This window comes from Ilyonectria robusta (assembly GCF_021365365.1).
Source record: "Ilyonectria robusta strain PMI_751 chromosome Unknown BGZ61scaffold_1, whole genome shotgun sequence".
Classification (NCBI taxonomy): Eukaryota; Fungi; Ascomycota; class Sordariomycetes; order Hypocreales; family Nectriaceae; genus Ilyonectria; species Ilyonectria robusta.
In genome coordinates this window covers 1719724-1735972 of record NW_025764435.1, presented here as the reverse complement: position 1 = coordinate 1735972, position 16249 = coordinate 1719724, and the positions used below count along the sequence as shown (strand labels likewise).

The following is a 16249-nucleotide window of genomic DNA, read 5'->3' as shown; positions in this document are numbered from 1 at the left end:
GAGATTGGAGCTAAGCCTCAAAGATGCCGGAGATTGGCTTTTTCCGGAAGCGGCGGCTCCCTGTTGAGCGCCGACGCTGCGCTGCGAGGGGGACGTGCAGTAAGGGACGTGCAGTAGGTACAGTACGTGTGCTGTGCCGCAGCGGTTGGGTGAGCCACTCCCACTCCCTCACCTGGCCCCAGCCACGCCATTTACCGTTGGTGAAGACTGACCAGGCGGCCACATCCCCTCGAGGTCCAGGTCCCAGTCCCGAGTCCCCCAACCTGAAATTTCCCTTCAACCCCGTCGCGACATCCCACACCCACGCCGTCCGCTTCTTGCTCTCCGCTGCCGTCGCCATCGGCATCGGCCCTCGTCGCTGCAGACTTTTTTGGCTTGCGCGATTGCCTTTTCGTCGCTTCATGCGTCTGCGCTGCCCCGACCGCGCGTAGAGCAATCCCGCCGCCACTGCGCTTGTTTATCCGCCCGGACGCGCCCCCTGGTCCTGTGTTTACCCACACCACTCTCGCTCCCTCGACCTCCCGCACCTCTTCCCCTCCGAACCATCGTCATACTTCGCTCCTCGACACCCGCCTGTCGCTGCTCAACACGTCCTTCGTCTTTTGCGCATCGCGTCGTCGCGTGGCTGCACCATGTTTTACTCCGAGACGCTCCTCCAGAAGAGCGGGCCGCTGGCCCGCGTCTGGCTTTCGGCCAACCTCGAGCGCAAGCTCTCCAAGAACCACATCCTACAGTCCAATGTTACGGATAGTGTGGAAGCCATCATCACGCCTAATCAGGCCCCCATGGCCTTGCGACTGAGCGGTCAGCTTCTGCTGGGTGTTGTCAGAATCTATCAGCGCAAGACGCGTTACTTGTTGGATGATTGTAACGAGGCCATGATGAAGATCAAAATGGTTCGTCTAGCCCTCGTATCCTCTCAAACACCGCGATACTAACCTCTTTCAGGCATTCCGATCTAGCGGAAATAATGATATGGCCGTTAACTTGCAGATCCCCAATCGTGAAGCTCTCTTGCTTCCAGACCGCATCACGCCTTACGATAACTTCGAACTACCGCCTCCACCCGATGCCTCATGGCTCCTGTCCCAGGTTGATGACGTGGCTACGAACCCCATTAGCCGAAAGGGTCGCGTCAGCAACAACCGAGACATCAACTTGCAGGAGGATTTTGACAACAGCCAGTTCCTCACTGACAACCTGGGCATGGATGAGGACGTCTTGGGAGCTATGGATGACCTTGAGCTTGAGCTCGACTTTGGAATCGACATGGATGGAGGCCCTAGCCAAAGTATCGAAATTGGTCGACGCGCACCGACACCATTAGCGCCGGAGGATGACATGTTCAGTGAATTTGATATCCCCGTAAAGGACGGCGCGGAGGACACTGCCCTAGACCTGGGCGGTGATGGCGTTATGATCGCGGATGAAGAGGGAGACATTAACATGGACGATAACTTTCAGTTCAACCCCGATGACCAATCGGCGATGCCTGAGATGGCTGCCGCCCCTCAATTCGGCCGTGGCCGCATCTCCGAATCGCCTCTCTCTGACATCGATGAGGACTTTGCGAAGGAAGTCGAGGCGGAGTATACTATGCACCACCAGACCGATCTTTACGAGCCGGATGATGAGATGGAGCATACTCTCGTCCGACGACCCGCTCAGCGCGCCAAGAAGCAGAAGATTCTTACCCCCGACGACGAGATCGCCCTTTCCAGCAACCACATCAAGCGACAACAAGCAAACCGCGAAAACATCATCAAGGCTGCTTCCTTCCTTCCTCGTGATCCCTTCTTGCTGGCCTTGATGGACATGCAAAAGAACGGTGGCTTTGTTTCCTCAATCATGATGGAGGGGCGAAGCTCTGCCTGGGCTCCCGAACTCCGGGGAATGCTTTCCCTGGATGCCGTTCGTGGAATGAATGAGCTCAAGCGAAAGCGTGACAGTGGAATCGCTGATGTCGACAGCGACCAAGGTGCCTCCAAATCGCCTCGTCTGGAGCTTGGTGATGACACTGACTTTGGCCTTGATGGTGGTGCTATGGGTAACCAGAGCATGGCTGCCGATGGCACTATCCTCGAAATCCCTGCCGATGATGGTATGATTCCCGGCGATGGTGACCATGCCGAGCGTGAAATGGGCAGCCCCATGCCCAACTTTGATGACACCACTGCACCTCTCGTGCACCCCGCTGACAGCGGTCCCGTGTCTCTCGGTACTAAGCATGCCGTTCACATCCTCCGTGATCTCTTCGGCGCCGACGCTGCCTCCAGCCCCGACAAGCGAAAGCAAACATCGGTTGTCTTCCAGAAACTTCTTCCCGAGAAGCAGACCACTAAGGCCGAGGCTACTAAGATGTTCTTCGAGTGCCTGGTTCTCGCTACGAAAGACGCGATCAAGGTCGAGCAGGGCTCTGGCCTGGGCGATGACATCCGGGTACGAGGCAAGCGAGGTCTCTGGGGAGACTGGGCCGAGAAGGAAGCTGGTGGTGAGATCGCACACGAAAACGAGCCCGAGCCCGCTGCAGTCAGCGCCCCTGCTGTTGCTGTGTCGGCGTGATTGGATACAAGACCGCGTCATAGTGTTGGCAGTTTAACGAAGACTCAAAGGGCGGCATGTTTGGTCATGTAAAGTATTGGATTCATGCATTCTGGGGCAGTTGGCTGTCGAGGTCGCCCATCTGGCGTTGCCGGCGTTTAAGGAGATACCATGGCATGTGGGACTCGGATCATGGTTCGGGAAAAGGGGAATTGTGTGCGGACCGACGTCGAACGTCATTTTTATTTGTCAGAGAGACTTCTTGGTTTCTCTGTAGGTCGGAAGAACTCAGACTAAAGGTATACAATGAATGAGAACTGTTTGAAAGTATTCATGAAGTGGTCATGTCAGTTGAAGCTCTGAATGTGCCCGTGATTTGTTGATTCGATAATCAGAGAGAGTTCTCCCTCCGACGCGTAAACATATTGAACTCATAGTAGTTAAGTCTCAGTGATCTGTCCGCGAACATCAAGACCCTAAATGGAAGGCCAGAAACACACGTTGATTTACAGTTCGTTGACGCGGCCGAAGCGCGTTATGCATGGAATTCTACTACCCCACCATCGAACCCCACGTCGAGATGGCCATGATCTCATTTGCTTCCCCTCTATCCACATCCTAACGCAGGCACCAACTTTCTCCAAACGTCGATCACAAGCTAGCACTGTCATCAGAGTCGCCTTGCATTAGACACTCGCGGATAGATATCTCCCTCAGCCTCCGACTTCATACGCACAACCCCGTCCGCTAATCAACCGCCGCCATGCCCCCGCCGTCGCACCTCGCCATCGCCACCAGCTCCGTCAAGCGCCTGCTCAAGGAGGAGGCCTCGTACTACAAGGAGCTGGCTCAGCAGGAGGCTCAGATCAAGGCCCTGAAGGAGAAGATCGAGAGCGGCCAGGGCAGCGAGGATGACAATGGAGATTTCATGCTGAAGCAGCTGGTTAGTGCTCCTCTGATTTCTTTGTCCCTCCTTTTGCGATTTGCCCGACTTGCTCGACAACGGCCGTGTGCTAACTAAGATGACACAGGAAACCGCCGTCGAACAAACCAAGGCCGTTTTCGGACCCCTGAGGGAGCGACTCGATGCCGCCGTCGCCAAGTTGGAGGATCAGATACAGGTGAGGGAGCAGAGTGGTGCGCCGGAGCAGGAGATGGAAGCGGCCAAGGCCACCCTCGCGCAGGTCAAGGCAGAACAGAACGGTTCATCATAGGGGGTGTGGCTAGAGAGCCTCAGGATGGGATACTACACTAGAGAGCGATACGATACCATTACGACGACGAGGAAGAAGCAATATAAAGGGTGAAATAACATGGGGCGCCTAAACCTTCAGAAATCGAGGGTATCTTGAACTAGTGTCACAGAGGTTCGTTGTAGAACCTAAGCCTTCTTCCAGAGGCTTAATTATCCACCTCCATCTTGTCATCATTGCCTTCAGGTGGCTCAACAATGACCTGGGGGGCGTTCTCTCCCTCCTCCCCAACGCGCCGCGCCGTGTCGTCGTCTTCCATCTCTATGTCCTCTCCTGACTCAGCCTTGTTATCGTCATGGTGAGGCATAGGGGAGGGATCTCGACTGGGCGCTTGGCTGCCACTTCGGGACAGAGATCCCAAGGGGCCTGGCAACGGCTTCAGTTGATCTGGTCCCGGCGTGTCTCTCGATGGTGTCCTTCCGCCATATGATGCTTCTGGGAGTGGCGTTCCGGCATCGCCATCTGCCTTTAGTTGGCTGTCCCCTTCAGGTCGCGGCGTTGCGTCACCGCTTGGTTCGAGCCTGGGGGTTTGTCCAGGTTTATCGACCTCCGCATCCTCGTCATCGCCCTCATTCATGCCTTCTCGTCGGTCGACCTCTTCCTTCTCGTCGCGAATTTGCCGTCTCAGCAGCATACCCTCCTCCATGATTCTGTTGAACTGTTCTCTCCTCTCCCTCCATGTCTCGCTGTAGGTTTCACTCTCGCGTTCCAATTCGCGGCACTCCTCCTCCAGCTTTGTCAGGTTAGTAATCTGATCTTCCCGGGGACGGAGCAATCGATTCGAGGTGATCTTTTCCGCCAGCTCGTCAAACTTCTTGCGCTGCGTAAGGGTCGCCTGGGCGGCTTCCAGCTGCTCGCGGAGCTGGGTATTGTTCGCTCGGACGGCTTGGCATTCGGTCAGGATGCGATGCTGGTCGTCTGTATAGCGCTCACGCTCTCGAGCATTGGCGTGGTGGAGAAACTGTAGTCGCGTAATGGTGCTGTCGAAGGCTGCAAAATCGAGGGTGAGGTCCTCCTTCAGCTGGTCGAGTTTGTATTTAGGGTCGACTGGGTGGCCGTTTAGGGCTTCGGCGGGTAGGGTCAGGCTTGAAAGAGTGTTGAGACGCTTGGTTATTCGCTTGAAAGGCTTTTCTTCCACGTTGAGGAGACGAGTTTTGTGCAGCTCAATCTCGCCCTCTTGGTCCAAGAGGTCCCATGAAGCAGCCATGGTGAAGGAGTCGCCGTCGGCGGGGTGAGTCTCCTTGAGATTGTCCAAAAGATAAAGTATTATGGATAGTAGAAATCTGCTTTCAGTCGCGTTGAGCGGCTTGGCAAAGATAGCACGGGCGTGGACGACGCGGTGATGGTTGAATTATTCTGGATGCAAGGTCCTGGCGAGCTTGACACCTTCAGCCTTGCGACTAAGTTAGGAGTGGTAGCGGCGAGCAGCCAATCAGAGCTAGCCAGGCGATGACTAATGGAACCATCTCGATGCATGACGCCGCCTTCCCGCCCGTCAACTTTACGCGCTTCTTCAGAGTCGCATCCCACCCGCACACCTTTACTTAACTTTTTCAACACTTGCAACCAAACAAACACGCCCTGTGAACAAAGAAAATCCTCTTGTTTGGCGCTCATCAACATCATTTATCAAAATGTCTGAAGAAGAAAAAGAGCTCCTTGCTCGCATCGGGCAGCTTGCCGGTTTGTGCCCTATCCTCTTCCCACTCATGATACGCAATGCAGCTAACTGCTCATCAGGCCAAATTAACCGACACAAGAACCAGCAGTCCGCACCACGCCCTGTGGCAAACCATCATCCTGGCCACAATCGTCGTATGTTTGACCGTAATCTTGGGAAGTCTGGTCGTACTCACTTTCTTTTAGACAACACTTATCGACATGTCAACGCACCCTACCCGCCGCGAGCAAACCGGACCAGTCGACCGCCAGTTCACCACCACCGTACCTTGCACCTTAATGCTACGGGAGGCCCGGTCAACTCCGGATCGTCTAGCAATGGATCTGAAACCCCACCAGGTTGGGTGGCTAGGAATGATCGCCATCGCCAGCTCATCAACGCGAATGTTTACGAGAAAGAAAGCCAAACCCGGACGAAAGCGATCGAGGAAACGCGACAGCGAAAGCTGAGCGGCCATCGGCATCGCGAAAAGACTCAATTCAATGACTTCTTGAATCGCCAAGCTGGTCCCTCAAATGCCCCCACTAACACTGCAGGTAGAAACGAGATTGCGATCGAGGGTATACTGTTCCGCGTAGTAGACGGAGGCAAAAAACTTGTCAAAGTTCCCGGTGCGTACCGACGACGGCAACTGTTTGATCGTCCTCGTACCTTACACAGTACAGATGCTCCCAACTCGTCATCGCACACTCCTAAGACCGCGGTAGTCGCTGGCGTCAAGTTTCACCGGACTAAAACAGGAAACCTGGTTGCCAACAGAATCGTCAATGACCAGCGGTATGTGAGATCGTCCCGGGCGATCAAGTTGCTAACTTTTCCTAGGCGATCCGGAGCGGTCAAAAAGGTCAACGAGCCTTGCAAGATGTTCTCAACGACTGGTAATTTCTCTTTCCATGATGGGAGCCATACAACAAACGATGAACTGGACCAACCCGGCGCGGGGTTGGACAATACTAACAAACCTTCCATAGGATCTTGCCCCAAAGGCCCTCGGTGTCGTTATATGCACGACCCTACCAAGGTGGCACTGTGTAAAGACTTTCTGAAAGATGGCAGATGCGCAAACGGCGAGTCCTGCGACCTTTCTCATGATATTACTCCCGAGCGCACCCCGAACTGTGTGCACTATGCCAAGGGGTATTGTACCAAACCTGACTGTCCCTATACTCACTCCAAAGCCCCCCCAAGCGCACCCGTATGCCGAGCATTTGGATTCAATGGGTATTGTGAAAAGGGGGCAGACTGCACTGAACGTCACGTGTTTGAATGCCCTGACTTTAGCAATACTGGCAGGTGTAAGGTCAAGGGATGTAAACTCCTCCATCGTGAGAGGGCAAGCGTCCTTCGAAACCAAGCCAAGACGGACGAGGCCATGGAAGATGTCTCGAGCGATGACGAGGCGCCTGATTCTGATGATGTGGATTCAGATGAGGTGGCCGAGTTTATTGACGCAGACTCTGATGGCTCGGACTTTGAGGACCACAAAGACTTCCTTTCCATTTGAGTTGTCTCTAGTTACGGGATCGAACCCTACTCTACCGAGAAAGACTATTCGTTTTTTTACACGGCTTGACTTTACTATGAACAGAAACGGGACGGCGACCATCTTTGGCGACTTGTTCTATTCTATCCGGCGTTCAAGGATATGGGAGATTGTCTGAGGATAGTTGTTTGAGATACCCCTGTCTGCTTGCACACGGAAACCTTGAACATCAAGGCCACGAGAAGAAGAAAGAAGAGGAAGAAAAACCCCCCCCCCCCCAAAAAAACGAAGCGAGAAGCAGAAATCCCCGAAAAGGGACTTATGAATAGTCAGAATAGATGATGATTTAGAAAGAAACTTGTTTAACGAGGCAGTGTATCCCGGTCCCTACCTTAATTTGTGTGATGCTGCAGCTCAAGGCGCCATGTGCCTGCCTCTTGATGGCTGGGCGCTTAGCCATGACGGAAGCGAGCGAGCGTCAGCGGCGGTCAATGAGGGGCATCGTCCACTGAAGTTCCAGGCCGATTAGCGACCGGAAGGACTCCAACGAGACGAACGAGCGCTAGCACGCGCCCCCAACAAGGCCAACGACAGCACCGAACTAGGAGGTTGTAGTCCTACCTACATCTCCGCTGTAATGTGTAATGATGGTGGCCGCAAACGACGCAGCGCCGGCGGGCCACAGCCCCCTGTTGATCCTGATCCTGATCCAGCTCCAGCGCGTCCTGTCATCTCGCTCCCCGCCAACTCGAGCGCCCGATCCTGGTGCCATTTCGGGCTTTGTTTGACGGCCCCAGCAGGAGACCGGGTTACGCTCTTTGTTTGACGGCTGCATCGCCGTGGTGTATTTTTCTGTTATCCGTGCCTTCGTGTATGTACTCATCATGTACGATCCCAGCTGGATGCGGCAATGCCACCCACCTTCACATCAAGCTTACTGACGCCAGCCGCAGCAGCCTCGACTCAGCCCCAGCCCTGTGCAGTAGAGAGCCGACGCCTTCAGGATTCAAAACCGCGTCCCCTTTTTCGAGGCTGAGGACACGACGAGAATCTCTCTCGCCTCCTCGATCACGAACTGATTCGATACCTACCTCTACGAGCGGACCGACGCATTCCCCGGTCGATTGATATACCAGTCAGTGCCTTGGTGCCAACCCCACCAAGCCAACCTTGACGTTTCACCACCTACGAAGCCCGTCGGAACATCGAGACACCGACGCCAACCATGGGTCTGCGAGACTTTCTAAAGAAAAAGGACGAGCTGGACCACGGTGAACCTGCCGACCAGGCCACCGTCGACAGGCTCAACGCCCCAGAGTTCACCTTCATCCGCTCCGACACGTCGACCCAGGAGCAAATATACCCACCCGGCACTTTCAAGCAAGAACCCAAGTACGACGATGGCAACCTGCTCTCACCGAAGGAGCCCAGCAAGGCACGCCGCAGCCTCGACGTCTTTCGCTCCAGCCGCTCACGCAGCGCCTCCGTCTCCTCCCAGGGGAGCCACAGCTCGAATCCCAAGGAGAGCCGCCGGCTGTCGCACCGCCTCCATCTCACCAAGGCGCCAGAGTCGTCCCAGAGCGTCCCCACGAACCTGCCCGACATCGTAGCCCCGGCCAACCCCGAGGACAAGGATGCAGCCGAGTCGCAGTGGGAGAAACGCGCGACCATGCTAGCGAGCCAGAACGACATGGCTCGCAGCAGGCCGGCCTCTCCAGTGCCGCCGACGGACGGCGTTTCACAGACGGGGCTCGGCGGGCAACAACCACCCCGGAAGAGAAGTCCTTCAGTTGGACCAGTTTCGTCCAAGACGATCGACGAAGATATCCAGGAGGCCATTCGCCTGCACGAGGAGGGAGATCTGGAGAGGTCGACTCGCCTGTTTGGGAAACTAGCGGATCCGCGGGGGGCTAATAACCCACTGAGCCAAGTCCTATACGGTCTCGCTTTGAGGTAAGTGAAGATGAATGTCTCGGGTAGTCGCTGCCCCTCCACGCCTGTCTCGGAGGTTGGTAAAAGAGTTTAATAACTGCCGGGACGGCTCGGTTGACGCAATTGGATTTCGTCTATATCCACCCTGCCCAAACCTTAGGGTTATATCAGCGGACACCTTATGCTTAGAAGAAACAAGTTTAGATGCTGACTAGACACCCTGCGGTCATCTAGGCACGGATGGGGCTGCGCGCCAGACCCAGCGGGCGCCGTCAACTACCTGTCGGCGGCTGCCTCAAACTCGGCCTCGATTGAGCAGATGGCTCTCCAAGCCGGCATGAAGAAGGGCGGAGCCGCCAAGGGAGAGTTGGTCCTGGCCATTTTCGAGCTGGCCAACTGCTTCCGCCATGGCTGGGGAATCCCCAAGGATCCATATGCCGCTAAGCAGGTAGGTTGATGCCCTTGAGCTCCGACGCAGGACCATGTCATGCAATGGAGAAACAAGCAGAGTGAGGCGTGCTGACCGAGGGGCTCTGAACGGACAGTACTATGAGACTGCGGCAAACTTGGGAGATACAGGCGAGTTATTGGATGGGCAATGTCGACGCGGCTCTCCACTAACCGGTGAACAGACGCCATGAACGAGATTGCTTGGTGCTATCTGGAGGGCTTTGGATGCAAGAAAGACAAGGTATGTATGTCAGCAATGGTCTCCCCGGCCACTGTCCTAGTGGTTGCTCCCTAGTTGGCTATGCTCCTAGTGGTGCGAGTCCGTCCACTCAGGAATGCATCATCGGCGGCGTTGTGACGGGCGCTCGGTGAGCTTCTTTACGAGGCGAGACGTGCGAGCTCCGAAGACGGTCTGCGCGGTCACAGGAGAGAATGCCTCGATGCCCGACGCTTAGGCATCGACTAGCTTCGAGGGAGCTTCTCGCCAGACGAGCGCTGCCCGCCCCCACACACTGCCCCCTTCGATTCGTCACATGAGGCTGATATCATGTCCCCCCGTTGGTACAGTTCGCATCAGCCCGGTACTATCGACTGGCTGAAAAGGCCGGCAACAAAACGCTAGGGAATTCTTGGTAAGTCCACTAGACCGCTGCGCTGTCGCTCTCTCTCTTTCTCTCTTATGCCCCCCCCTTCCCGCGAGCCATTGGAGCGGATCGGCGCTCCGCCGTCTCGGATGACCTGAGCAGTGAAGGATTGATAGGCTGTCCTGCGTCCTCCGAATCCCATGTCTTGGTGTCGCCTCGATGCCGGAACGACGAGATGGGTCGGATGGTCCGGTTGCCAAAATGTCAAATCACAACGGTCGCTCCGCCATTGGCGCTTCAGCGCAGAGCCCGTACACGCGTCACACATAGCGACTCGGCGAATGAGCGAATGCTGACCCAATCTTTCCGCACAGGATCTGGAAGGAGAAGTACGACCCGCCAGGCGAGGGCAGCAGCCGCAAGTAGTGCAACCCAACAACTCGTGCCACTGAATCGCAATGGGTAACTGGACAATGGGCGCGGCCGTCTATACACCGGCTACTGGCCGAAGCGGGCGAGATCTCGATGGGGCGAAAACGCTGGCCGTGCCGCCGGAGGTTTTCGCCACGGGACCTAGTCCTACCTCTCAGACAGCTACGGGATAGTACTATGTAAGTAGGTGTACCTCGTGGATAGTCGCGACGACGCTGGAGGAGGGTCGGTCGCAGCTCCTGGGTGTACAAAGCAGCCAAGGTCATGGGGATGGTGTGTTCCGCGGCTCATGGCACAAGAGACATCTCATGTCATCTGTGCCTTGTTGTACGCGAGGTCGTAGCGCATGGCACAGCACAGCACGGAAGCCTGCGTCCAAGATGTATTCGTATTCTCATGTTCGTTTGGATGTCGGAGTTGGTCTAAGCCCAAGCGAGGAGAGGGGAGGGTTGGGCATGTTTGTTCCCTGGATTTTGGGCTTAATTGCAGTTTTACGGCCTTGGAAGAAGGCATGATGCATGCATCGCCATCACCCGCCTATACCATACCTGAACCTTGTATGTGCCTGTTCTTCTCTCTTCCCCCCTCATCATGCGGCAAAGTGAAGGGGCAGTCTGATGGCTTTTGGTGCCCAATCGCCACCCACTGTTCGGTCTCGGGTCTAGGCTGGGGACCATTATGCATGTTCTTGGGGCCTCGCAGAACGGCGTGCGGCCGGGTGTTGGCCGCGCCGGTGGGCTTGCTGCAGCGGCGCGCGGGAGGCGACCGAGGCCGTACATACAAGGCACGGCACGCACGCAACTGGGCACGCGGCGAGGGGACTGGCCTCTGGGCGCAGGCTGAGACATGATGGGAATAGTCGGTGGGAGATGGTGAGTGGTTCTTGTCCATTTGAAGAATTTAGAGCACCTGGTACTTGACTTAGCTAATGGTTGATTACCTTAGTTTCCAGCTTATAGGTAGGTACCTCAGGTAGCCAGCCCTCACATCACAAGACCCACGCCCCTCCACCAGCGCTCCCTCCATCCCCATCCCCATCTTCATCCCCGTGCCCGCCCCAGCGCTGCAAGTCCTAGACATCACCCACCCAGACGGAATCAAGTGTCTTAGACATTGGGCCACGAACTGCCGTACCGAGTAAGGAGGCGCACAATCCCTCCAAGCCCCAGACGCCGGGTACTTCCAGCAGTTCACCCTTGTCTCACTCACCCTCCCACTGTTCCCCCATCCCCCATCCCATCCCCCATTGCCCTCCCCCATTGCCCTCCCGCGCCGCACGCTCTCCACCGTCTGGGCGGAGCCTGATGACGGCGTCTTTGGCACCAACTGACCCGACGCCCGGGGCCTTGAGTGGACGGCTGCACACCCGTCACGCCTGACCCTAGTCACCGAGTCGACCTGTCATGGTATCGTATCGTATCGCATCCCCATCGTGCTGAATCGTTCCATGCCTGTGAGCATCCTTCCCGGGGCTGCGGAGGAGGGCTGATTCTCACCGAGGCGCAGTTTACAATCTAGTTGGCGAGACCGAGCATGGGAATGATAAGGGAAATGCGAACGGATATCATAGGCAACATCACCATTGATCAAGACACACACCAGTTTCGCTTTTTTTGATGGCTTGTTAAGAGCTACCTGATTCTGCATTTCCTAGCTGTCCAAATAACCAACAGCTTCATAATCATCAAAACAAATAAGTGCTTTGCAACAACCAGGCCGCCTGGGGCTGGTAACGCGTTGCTCGAGAATGTAATCGATACCAAGAACAAATGCTTCATCGACAGTTCATGCCGTCATCATCATTTCCCATGTCATCGTCATCTCTGGACGTGCATCGCTCCCATCTCACCCATCCATCCATCATCCATTCCATGCCCAAGTCCCTTGCATACCCCTAGTTCCCTCCTTCGCGCCCATATCATCCAAAATAAAAAACAAAAATTCGCACCCATTCCGATGCACCATAAATATGTCCCGTCATCGTCCACACTGATTGGACTTGGGAACCTCTGTAGATTCTGTCTGCGAGCTGGCTAGCGGGTTCGTACTGCTGCTACTGTGCTGCATCCGCTGCCGCCGCCGTCAACTGCCTCCGCCCGCCCCAAGTTCGCCGTAACCCAGAAAACAACAGGTAGAAACCGAAAGAGGTATTCGAGACAGGAAATTCCAAATTTGAAATCACACAAAGCAATGCTCGCTCGCTTGCTAGATCCGTAAGGAAATCAAAAGAGACCCCAAGGTAGAAATCCAGAAGGAAAACGACAAAGAGAACAAACCGTCCGTTTGGGTGCGTGAGCAACAGGTCTGGAGTGCGCGAGAGCGACGTCGAGTGTATGGCGGCTCATCCCCCAGGAAAAGGTAGGAAATAAGAAAGCCGACTCAAGGAAAATAAAATAAAACAAAAGACAACCATTAAAAATAGCCGTGAGACTCATCATCGTGACATTTTTTTTTGCATCTTATCATCATGCTCTTGCGTCGTTGCATTGCTGCTCATTCTGTGCACTGTTGCAGTCGGCCACCATTTTCGCAAAGTTTCGAACAACCTCGTTGGGGATCTGGTCCCACAGGAGAGAGCGTGTATACACATCGGCGGCGCCGTTCTGTTTGTTTGTAGATCGCATAGCTGTGAGGGCATCTGCTAGGTTGCGCCGACCCTGGCTGGTCGTTGATCGGTCGGGAGCGTTCTGGAGGAACTCCTGAGAGCTGACACCGTTATATTGTGCAGCCGAGAGGGAGAAGATCTGCTCGTTGGTCTGCTCCTGGGACGGCTGAGTAAGGACGTCGCCGAGCTCAGAGAGCATCGATGGGGCAACACCCTCCATGACAATATCGTTCATGGGATTACCCCAGTTGACAGGGCCGGAGGCTTGAGGAGGAGCAGCCTGAAGGCTAGCGGACTGTGAGTGGACACCGGCCTCCTTGAGAACGTTGTCCAGCAGAGTGGCCGAAGCAACCCTGACATCCTCAGAGACACGAGGGATGGCGGGTGTCGAGCGGCTAGACAGGACAAAGGCTCCGACAAGGAAGAGCATGAAGAGGAGGCCACCTTGAGCAGCGGGCTTCTCGCCGTCGGTGCTGAAGGGGTTGTTCTCAACCTTCTTGGTGGGGACCATGGCCATCTCCTGCTTGACCTCGGGCTCAACGGGATACTCGTTGAGGAAGTTGGATGTGTCCCAAGCACTGGTCATGCCCATGTCGTCCATGTTGTCGTAGGCACCGGGGAAGCCGTTGGCTCCAGGGTTGGCCGAGGGAACAGCGTTGCTCTCGAGGCGTTGGACATGATCGGTGAGAACACCAACCTTCTTCCTGAGCTCGCCCGTCTCGATGGTGTGAGATCGGATCATCTCCTCCTTCTCAAGGTTGAGATTCTCAATGTAGTTAGTGTAAGACTGCTTCTCGATGAGGACCTGCTCAAGCTTGGCTCGGAGCTCGGCCATCTCTTCCTCCATGTCGCCGATGATGACGGTGAACTGCTTCTTCTCATCCTCTAGACGCTCAGTGTGTTGCTTCTTGCGTTGTCTCGAGTCAAGGCTATGACAATGTTAGCGTCAAATGGGTTACTAGGACGAGGTCAGGCACTTACGCTGCTTGTCGGTTGCGTAGCAGGCGCTTCTGCTGCTTGAGCTCCTTGATCTCTTGTTCATCTGTCGACTGGGCAATGAGCTGGTCAATGTTGCTCAGATTACGCTCAGCGGGGATGTCGAAGCGGGCGTTCTTCTTGCGGATACCGTCTCCTCGGCGCATGTCGTTGTGAGAGCGGATGGCGGGGCTGCTAGGGCGCATCTTCTTGTTGCCGAGAGCCGCCTGCTGGTTGGGACTCATCCAGTCCTTGTGAGGAGAGGCGGGGATGGACTGGTTGCCACCGGGGAGAGAGGAGAACATGTTGCCAGGGTTGGAGAAAGGCGTCTGGCCTTGCATGGGCCTCTGGAAGATGGAAGCATTGGTGTCATACTCGGCGGGAACGTTGTCAAAGGGCTGAAGTGGGGTGCATGAGCCGGAGGCGAGCGACCAGTTGCTCGCCGGGGCGGCGAAGTTGGTCTGATTCTGGTCGAGGCGGATGAAGGGGTTGTTGCTGTGGTGGTCCATGAAGGGGTTGTTGGAGGGAACTGATTGCATGTCGACTGACTGCCAGTCTTCCGTCTTGGGAGAGAAGAGCGGGGGTCCGCCAACGGCGAAGGACTCTCGGCGGCTGTCGGCCATGGGAGGAGATAGCTCGAGTCCGGAGTCGATGCCGCTGTGGTCAAGAATGTTGTCGTCTAGGACGCTGTTGTCTTCCTCTTCGAAGAGCTTCTGCGCATGGGTTGTGTCCACGGTCAGAGGGTTGCGATAAAATGGTTGCATGGGGTATGTTGAAGCCATTACAGGCAGTTGTGAATGTGTGTGTGTGTGTGTGAGTGTGAGGAGGAGGAGGAGGAAGTAAATAAGAAACAAGTCGTAGTGGCAGAGAAGAGAAAGCCAAGAAGGGTAAAGGGCAATCAGAAAAAGGCAAGATGAATATCCAAGATGGAAGGTGAAGATGAAGGAGGAGCGCAAGAGGGAAGAGGTTGGGGGCGCGCGAAATAAAACGATCTTTTTGAGGGAGTCAGTGATGTTGGTGGGCGGTGAAAGAGACCGTGTGCGGGTAGGTGTATTTTTGGCACCAGCAGGGCGTGAGCGCTGAAGCGTGGGCTTAGGCGTGGGCTCTTTTTTTTTTTGGCGTGGGAGAACGGGGCAAGTGGGGTGGGGTAGGCGAGGAAGTGGCAGGCAGCGCCAGACCTAGCAAGAGCAAGGGCAGAGAAGGAAGGCGGCGTGCGGGCAGTGCGGAGACTGATCGGAGTGCGAGCGGGCATGCGCAATGGATGGGATGATGTTTCGTTTCTTCCCTTGCCGACGACCACGATGCGCGGTAATCCCAGGACGACGATGGTGATGGTGATGATGATGACAATGTGGAAGGGTGAAAAGGGTGAGAGGGAAGGGGAGCAGGAGGGGGCGACTGGATGGGTTGATAACGGGCTGGGTGCTTTTTGGGGGATGCGGATGCAGACGTGATGAGATGGGCCGCGGGCGGGAGGCCGGAAAGCTTTAAAGCGCGGGAAGTGACGGGAAGGCGAATGGGAGCAAGGACGAAACGGCGGCGCGATGCGGTGGACGCAACGCGCGCAACGCAACAGAGGCAGAGAGATCGAGAGCAACTCACCACAAGGCCCGACCCGACTGACTACTCCTGTACAATCCAGTAGTATGGGCAGGCTAGGCGTTGCCGCTGCTAGAGCTGGGGCTTTGGCGTGATACGTACTGGTGGAAAGTACGATTTTGGGTGGTGGTGGTAGTGGTGTTGCTGGTGCTGCACTCCAGATCTCGGGGGTCTAGGGCCAAACAAGCGAGTGCAGGAGCAGAAGCAGGGAAAGCAGGGAAAATCGTCAACAACAGACTGCTGCTTTGGGAAGTGCGGTTGACACGAGGTAGTCCGAGGGGAGGAGCTGCTTTGGTTATGTACTCGCCGGGGCTCCCACCCGGCACATCTGGACGCGGAGACGGCGTCAAGGTACATGTCTCCGGGCCTCATCGCGACGGCGGTACCCCGACATCGAATACGGCCCTTGGACTGGATTCACAGGGGGGCACTCTGGAAAGGATGGGCGACCCACTGGGGGGCCTAGCCAAGGGCCCGCGAAGGACGGGGGGCTTCGGGTCGGCTAGGGTGTAACTTGTTAGCCATTCTTTCTATGGGGGGTGGCGGGGGCGTGAGTCTACCAAGGACGAGAGAGCATCTGCGTGAGGACTGCCTACGAGTGTGGCTGCTGGTCGCGAGCGTGTGAGCGACTGAGGGTTGAGAGAGTGCGCCGGGCAGCCAGTGAGTGGCTCGGGAGGGTGTGGAGGTGTCACTCACAAGCCCGTCATGGGGAGG

The 16249-nt window shown here is 56.0% G+C and overlaps 6 protein-coding genes across 6 annotated transcripts; 4 read left to right on the top strand and 2 right to left on the bottom strand.

Annotated features, from left to right (window-relative positions):
* The first annotated feature begins 147 nt into the window (after nucleotides 1-147).
* On the top strand, nucleotides 148-2870 carry BGZ61DRAFT_407900 (Rec8 like protein-domain-containing protein). Its single transcript, XM_046243182.1, has 2 exons — nucleotides 148-896; nucleotides 949-2870. The coding sequence occupies exons 1-2, from the start codon at nucleotides 633-635 to the stop codon at nucleotides 2560-2562; spliced, it is 1878 nt and encodes a 625-aa protein (XP_046112042.1). The 5' UTR covers nucleotides 148-632; the 3' UTR covers nucleotides 2563-2870.
* Nucleotides 2871-3218: 348 nt separating this feature from the next.
* Nucleotides 3219-3849, top strand: BGZ61DRAFT_11810 (tubulin binding cofactor A). The gene is made up of 2 exons (XM_046237009.1): nucleotides 3219-3484; nucleotides 3573-3849. Exons 1-2 carry the CDS (start codon nucleotides 3305-3307, stop codon nucleotides 3753-3755), a joined length of 363 nt encoding a protein of 120 aa, XP_046112041.1. The 5' UTR covers nucleotides 3219-3304; the 3' UTR covers nucleotides 3756-3849.
* A 93-nt stretch (nucleotides 3850-3942) lies between these two features.
* On the bottom strand, nucleotides 3943-5001 carry BGZ61DRAFT_525407 (Tho complex subunit 7-domain-containing protein; the record flags this gene model as incomplete). Its single annotated transcript, XM_046252753.1, has 1 exon — nucleotides 3943-5001. One exon carries the CDS (start codon nucleotides 4999-5001, stop codon nucleotides 3943-3945), a length of 1059 nt encoding a protein of 352 aa, XP_046112040.1.
* Nucleotides 5002-5220: 219 nt separating this feature from the next.
* On the top strand, nucleotides 5221-7398 carry BGZ61DRAFT_437949 (uncharacterized protein). Its single transcript, XM_046244187.1, has 4 exons — nucleotides 5221-5477; nucleotides 5535-5609; nucleotides 5661-6252; nucleotides 6298-7398. The coding sequence occupies exons 1-4, from the start codon at nucleotides 5429-5431 to the stop codon at nucleotides 6977-6979; spliced, it is 1398 nt and encodes a 465-aa protein (XP_046112039.1). The 5' UTR covers nucleotides 5221-5428; the 3' UTR covers nucleotides 6980-7398.
* Nucleotides 7399-8026: 628 nt separating this feature from the next.
* BGZ61DRAFT_11784 (uncharacterized protein) lies at nucleotides 8027-10526 on the top strand. Its single transcript, XM_046237006.1, has 6 exons — nucleotides 8027-8911; nucleotides 9125-9338; nucleotides 9436-9469; nucleotides 9523-9581; nucleotides 9908-9972; nucleotides 10299-10526. Exons 1-6 carry the CDS (start codon nucleotides 8184-8186, stop codon nucleotides 10348-10350), a joined length of 1152 nt encoding a protein of 383 aa, XP_046112038.1. The 5' UTR covers nucleotides 8027-8183; the 3' UTR covers nucleotides 10351-10526.
* Nucleotides 10527-12412: 1886 nt separating this feature from the next.
* Nucleotides 12413-15053, bottom strand: BGZ61DRAFT_11696 (uncharacterized protein). Its single transcript, XM_046237002.1, has 2 exons — nucleotides 13943-15053; nucleotides 12413-13890 (listed from the first exon to the last, which is right to left on the bottom strand). The coding sequence occupies exons 1-2, from the start codon at nucleotides 14716-14718 to the stop codon at nucleotides 12822-12824; spliced, it is 1845 nt and encodes a 614-aa protein (XP_046112037.1). The 5' UTR covers nucleotides 14719-15053; the 3' UTR covers nucleotides 12413-12821.
* Nucleotides 15054-16249: the final 1196 nt, after the last annotated feature.

Coding starts and splice junctions, on each gene's coding strand:
- BGZ61DRAFT_437949 (XM_046244187.1), top strand. CDS start 5,429: ATGTCTGAAGAAGAAAAAGAGCTCCTTGCTCGCATCGGGCAGCTTGCC. Junction 5,478..5,534: donor TCGCATCGGGCAGCTTGCCG/GTTTGTGCCCTA, acceptor ACTGCTCATCAG/GCCAAATTAACCGACACAAG. Junction 5,610..5,660: donor TCATCCTGGCCACAATCGTC/GTATGTTTGACC, acceptor ACTTTCTTTTAG/ACAACACTTATCGACATGTC.
- BGZ61DRAFT_11784 (XM_046237006.1), top strand. CDS start 8,184: ATGGGTCTGCGAGACTTTCTAAAGAAAAAGGACGAGCTGGACCACGGT. Junction 8,912..9,124: donor CTATACGGTCTCGCTTTGAG/GTAAGTGAAGAT, acceptor GCGGTCATCTAG/GCACGGATGGGGCTGCGCGC. Junction 9,582..9,907: donor TTGGATGCAAGAAAGACAAG/GTATGTATGTCA, acceptor CCGTTGGTACAG/TTCGCATCAGCCCGGTACTA.
- BGZ61DRAFT_407900 (XM_046243182.1), top strand. CDS start 633: ATGTTTTACTCCGAGACGCTCCTCCAGAAGAGCGGGCCGCTGGCCCGC. Junction 897..948: donor CCATGATGAAGATCAAAATG/GTTCGTCTAGCC, acceptor AACCTCTTTCAG/GCATTCCGATCTAGCGGAAA.
- BGZ61DRAFT_11696 (XM_046237002.1), bottom strand. CDS start 14,718: ATGGCTTCAACATACCCCATGCAACCATTTTATCGCAACCCTCTGACC. Junction 13,891..13,942: donor CTACGCAACCGACAAGCAGC/GTAAGTGCCTGA, acceptor ACATTGTCATAG/CCTTGACTCGAGACAACGCA.
- BGZ61DRAFT_11810 (XM_046237009.1), top strand. CDS start 3,305: ATGCCCCCGCCGTCGCACCTCGCCATCGCCACCAGCTCCGTCAAGCGC. Junction 3,485..3,572: donor ATTTCATGCTGAAGCAGCTG/GTTAGTGCTCCT, acceptor AAGATGACACAG/GAAACCGCCGTCGAACAAAC.